The sequence below is a fragment of the Sinocyclocheilus rhinocerous genome, unplaced genomic scaffold, assembly GCF_001515625.1.
Source record: "Sinocyclocheilus rhinocerous isolate Xijiao unplaced genomic scaffold, SAMN03320098_v1.1 scaffold259, whole genome shotgun sequence".
NCBI lineage: Eukaryota > Metazoa > Chordata > Actinopteri > Cypriniformes > Cyprinidae > Sinocyclocheilus > Sinocyclocheilus rhinocerous.
The window spans coordinates 49124-54833 of NW_015635083.1; the positions used below are offsets into that span (position 1 = coordinate 49124).

Consider the following 5710-nt stretch of genomic DNA (forward strand, 5'->3'; position numbering starts at 1 on the left):
AAAAAAAAAGCACATTTTGTTAAAAAAGAGAAAAGTTGGGAGGTTGTATCAAAGCATAGCTCAGTAGCTTAGTACATATAAGATACATACATGTAGTTTCATTTGTCTGAGTACAAGGTTTTATTTTTTCAATTTTGCACCCTGTTTTGTCCCACTTCTCAAGAATGACTGAAATACATTTTGCCAGGCCTTCTTCAATTTTTTAATTCTCATCCAACGTTTTTAATGTCTCCTACCAGATCTGTGCTCATCAGAGTGGTATGTTTTCTTGATTTAAAAGAGTTGTGTGTGCATGTGTAGCCTACCTGTATTCACTGCATTATGGGGACCACAAGTACAGCAATTTTGACCTTGTGGGGACATTTTTGGGTTCCCATGAGGAAACAAACTTACAAATCATACAGAATAAAGTGTTTGTGTGTGTTGAAAATCTAAAAATGCATAAAGTTTTCTGTGAGGAGTACAAAAAATATAGTTTGTACAGTATAAAAACCATTATGCCTATGGAGAGTCTCCATAATGATAAGAAATACCACTGTGTGTGGTGTGTATGTCATGATCCGAGGCCTTCTTGCAGTCGGTAGTCGTAGTCATAGATATATATATATATATATATATATGTTCGCAGTAACCTTTTTGATTCACAAGATGGGGCCAATTAGCCGTTCTCGGGTTGGTATGAAAAAGCGAAATCGTTGAGCGATACAAGAAAAACGCAGGATATGAAGGACATGAAATAACCGTGAAATTAGCGGTTGTCATACAAAATAATAATTTCTCCGCTATCCACCAATTAAAATCAAGTAGACCATCATGTTTTTACGTCGACGCACCTGTTTGTTTAACTTACTCTTGACTGCACATGTCGATTGGCTGGCCCAGACTAAAAAACTTATTTGCGTAATTTAAGCTACAAAAAGTATATTTTATCACAACAATTGTTGTCACAGTTCATTCCTGAGTTGAAATATGGTATGCAAACCTAAGACTGACAAACGTTTTCGGAGGTTTCCCTGAGATAGAACTGTACTTGCGTCCGGTGGCGAGGCCAAGTCGCTGTGTTGATGGACTTGTGGTCGATACTCCTGCTTAATACAGTGTTTATTATGGCTGGTAAAAATTGATGAGAAATGTCATAATTGAATAAATGAAGGATGTGATTAAATGCAGCCCCATTTTACATACAGAAACAAATGTCAAATAATTAAAATATAGCCTAATAAGCTCTATTTTGTTGCAGAGAAAACAACATGAAACATTTGTTGGGATTTGCCTTTATTTTTTGACACTTAATACACATACACTATAAAAAAGGAATAAATCAGTATATACATATGCAAAATACAAATATATGCAGCTGTTGCACAGTTTAAAAGTCAACCAATCCTCTGTCAAGACACATCTCACAAAACAGATCAGTTTATGATCTGAAAACCTATTGACTAGAAAGTTTGTAACCGATTCATCCGTTTTAAAAGCCTTTTCTGATGTACTGCAAGAGCACAGTGTCAAGATATCTTGCACTTTATGTTTCATCTTAAAGGGGTCGTGCGATTTCAAGTTTTCCTTTCTCTTTGGAGTGTTACAAGCTCTTGGTGCATAAAGGCCGGCCTCCGCTCACTTTAGCCCACCGGCCGCCGCTCACTCAAGCCCGCCGTGTGAGACGCTGTGTGTTTCGTTGTGAAAGCGAAACTACTTTGTTTGGCCTTCCAAAAGAGGACACGACTAGAAATGGTTGTTCTGACTCACAGACTGTCAGTACGTTTTCATATTTAAAGGATTTGCCAATGATGATTCAAATGCGAGTTTTGAGCAGTGTAGAGTAGCGCTTGTTGTTTGTCATTTCTCCGATCACAAATGCAGACATGGTTTTATGTTTACGCGTCGAGATGCAACAGGCGCGTTTCAGAAAGGCGGGGCATAGAGGAGAAACAATAATGTACAGTATGTCGAAAATAATGTGTTTTTTTAACCTTAAACCGCATAAACACATTTCATTACACCAAATACACAAAATAATGTTCTTTTTAGCAACATCATATGACCCCTTTAATGCCTTTTCATTATTGTCCAACCATATCTTTCGATACATTTAGGCCTTCATTGTAGCATCTGATTGCAATTCATGATTATGCCTGTTCACCAGCAAAAAGACTCTACCAGGACATCATCTTTCATCTATGTCTAAAATAGATATATGTGGGTTGAAGCTGCGATGGTAGAAAGAAGACCTTGAGGGATCCGTGTAGATAACAGAGCTGGTGAGGCTCTTGCGGTCCAGTTTGAGTTTGGGCTGTCTCTGCCAATGGCACCATAAAAGTTCCACCTGCTCTCTGAAGAAACTGGTGGTCAGTGTGTACAGGATGGGATTCAAGGCACTGTTGATGGGGAGGATGAAGATCACCACCCAAGATGTTATTGTTCCTGAGAGAGACATCAAATACAAAAGACATTTTCTTTTCTTTCAGTAAAATATAGTGCATTATTTGTTTCATGTAGCTTTAGGACCAACTAACCTGGTATCTCAAATTCCAGCAGGGAAAGGATTTTGACCAGGAATATGGGAATCCAGCAGAGGGCGTCAGAGAACACGATGAAAAAAAAGCGGTTTGCCATTGCCACATCCCTGTGCAGCCGTCCACGCAGCTCTGTGGCATTGATGCCTGTCTTATAGATGGAGTAAAACATGCTGGAGTAGGAGACGGCAATGATGAGGAAGGCCACCAGGTTAAGTCCTACAAGTATAAACATAAAACTCTGATTGAACAACAGCACAAAGCATAATGAAAACGGGTCAAGGCCATCTCTGTACTGTGACTAAGGGGTTTCTTAAGTGTGCCACTGAGAGCAGGCTAAATGTGCTGGAAAATAGCTTTCATCAGTTCAGTATGGTTGGTGTCATGAATAAACGAGTGCCATCAGTAGCAATTAACAATATGTGGCACAAACGCAAGTCAGATATTCTTCAGAATCCTGAGGTTGAAACAACATATTCCATACTTTTTATAATTTTAGTTTTCTCCACATTTGTCAGTCAAAGTTTCCTGCATCAAAAACAATAACATATGTATTTATAAAATTGCCATCATTTAGTTTTACATGACATATCCCACCCACCCTGTTTCTGACCCATAGAATTAAACAGGTGATTTTTGCATGCTATATCATTAAGAATATGTAAATGACATTTGTTATGATTGGCTAATTTCTATGTGTACATAATGAGTAATAATTCAAAAAAAAAAAAAAATTTTAAGGTTACATTGTGAAATATACTACCATTCAAAAGACTGGGGTCAGCAAGATTTTTTTAAAGGAATTAATGCTTTAAAAAAATACTTTTATTAAAATGATCAAACATGACAGTAAAGACGTAATTTAAAAAAAAATAAATGCTGTTCTTTTGAACTTTCTATTCATCAAACAATACTGAAAAAAATGTGTAGTAGTTTACACACACAATATATATACACAACTTTCAACATTGATAATAATGTTTTTTGCACACCAGATCAGAATATTAGAATGATTTCTGAAGGATCATGTGACACTGAAGACTGGAGTAATGGCTGCAAAAATTCAGCTTTGCCATTACAGAAATAAATTAATAATAAATATTTTAAAATATATTAAAATAGACAACAGTTATATTAAATTGTAAAAATATTATGACATGTTTACTGCATTTTTTGATCAAATAAATACAGCCTTGATGAGTATAAAACACTTATATTAAAAATCTTAAACCTTTGAATAGTAGCATATTCTTAAAATAATCTACAAAGTCAGTCCAATAGTTGTGGCGGTCATATATTAATAAGCTTGAGGATGTGACATTACATTTTTTGCAGCTTAGTTTCAATGAATGGTCTTTGTGTACTGGGGAAGGGATTAGAGTATTGGACTGGAGTAACTCTTTTTATTTCAAAAGATCAAAAAATATCTGTTATACATCAAATATTTTTCACCAGTGGCAGATCTCACCAAGAAAAATCCCAGTGGAATATCCCTTTGCAATGGGCTTTTCCAGACGTTCAGAGTGAAGGGGGAAACACACTCCATTGTGTCCATAATAATTCCCAAACATCTCCTCATTAAGCAGAGGCACTGCAGCGATAGAGATACCCAACAGCCATATGGCGGTCAAAACGGTGAAGGTTTGGCACTTGCTCGGTCGCAGGTGGCTGAAAGGAAAAACAATGACCAGGAACTTCTCCATGGTCAAATAAGTGAGCAGCATGACGGAAACCTCAGAGGACAACATAGCCAGGAAGCCGATGATACGACACTCCAGGCTGTCCATCCACAGCTTAGCGTTCTTGTTATACTCGCCACGGAACTTTACATCAAAGACTCCCACGAAAAACAGATAGACCCCCATCAGGCAGTCTGCACCTAGGGACAAATGATGCATTGTGGTAAACAGCTATTACTCACTGGATGCCAGAAGCAGAACTCATTAATGAACAAGTAGCTTCCTGATTTATAATTTGGTCTTGCGCCAGAATGTTGGAGCTATTCCTGCACAATACAAAATGTATAAATTTGTTATTTTTAAAAGACAAATCACAACACCAGCAGGTCAGAAATAAATTTTTACGAGGCACAGCACAGGTACGTGACCGAAGCACATGTGGTAATGACATTGCAGGCAAAAATGGAAGTGCTTCCCATGCCAAACAGGGTGCATTGATTAATGGCACCAGCTCAAGAACTCCAGCAAGAGTTAGAATTGATTACTGAAGGTGATTGTAATAGAGAGCAAATCCTGTGCGAATAGAATTGTTACAAGGTTATAGATTTCCCGTCCAATCACGACAGCCTTTCAAGCTGAATGTCAGGCTGGAGACTGTCAACAGTGAGACTCTTTGGTTAAAGGGGACTGACAGCAAGAGGACCTGGAGAAAGGCTTTTCAAATATCTTAGACATGCTCTTCCAGTACTAAATAATGTCAACTGCTGTCGCACATATCTGATTGCTGAAAGCATAGGGGAGAGCTCTTCAGTGAGACGAAATCCAAATTTTTTTAAAGGTAAATGGATAACTGAGACATAGCTTGCTATATGTAATGCTTGATGTAATTGAGAGGACATGATGGGTGGGTGCAGGAACACTTATAATTTGAGAGCTCGAAATAAACCTAAAAAACAGATGTATGTGCCCTCTGGTGTCATTAATGCTGATCTCTTAAAAGACTTGGCCGCATGCTTTTAACTTATTAAATATATTTAGTGTTTAATATAATGTGGGCATAGGTAAAATGTATACCTCTGGTACTCACAGCACAAAACCTTGATGCAGAGAGCATGCAGGTTGTTCTCAGCCCGCAGGACCGTCCGCATCCCAATGACAAAGAGGTTTCCAAAGCAGGTGATAAAAGCCATGACCCACACGGACACACGAAGAACCACATTAGCAAGCAGATCTTCAAAAGACGAGAGTCCATCTGAGTTCGGTTTACACTTTCGGACATGTGGGGCGTAAGAGCAGTACTGAAACTTCTTGAAATATCTAAGAAAAAATTATATGGACATTAAATACATAGTTTAGTTTCTTAATGTGTTAAATCACATAAAGTTAAAGTTCAAACCCTGCTGGCAGATGTTGTAACTACAGCATTCTGAAGGCAACAATCATTTTCTCCAATAACATTTATATATTTATCAAATATTTTACACACACACACACACACACACACACACACACACA

General features: G+C 37.7%; 1 protein-coding gene across 1 annotated transcript in view; it reads right to left on the minus strand.

Moving 5' to 3' along the window:
* rxfp2b (relaxin family peptide receptor 2b) overlaps positions 1 to 5710 on the minus strand; it is a 27629-nt gene that overhangs the window by 4487 nt on the left and 17432 nt on the right. Inside the window, exons 15-19 of the mRNA XM_016560967.1 lie at positions 5283 to 5512; positions 3985 to 4395; positions 2517 to 2735; positions 2232 to 2424; positions 1031 to 1110 (exon numbers count right to left, since the gene is read on the minus strand). Of these exons, the coding sequence (XP_016416453.1) occupies positions 1031 to 1110; positions 2232 to 2424; positions 2517 to 2735; positions 3985 to 4395; positions 5283 to 5512 (1133 nt within the window). The remainder of the gene's footprint in view (positions 1 to 1030; positions 1111 to 2231; positions 2425 to 2516; positions 2736 to 3984; positions 4396 to 5282; positions 5513 to 5710) is intronic.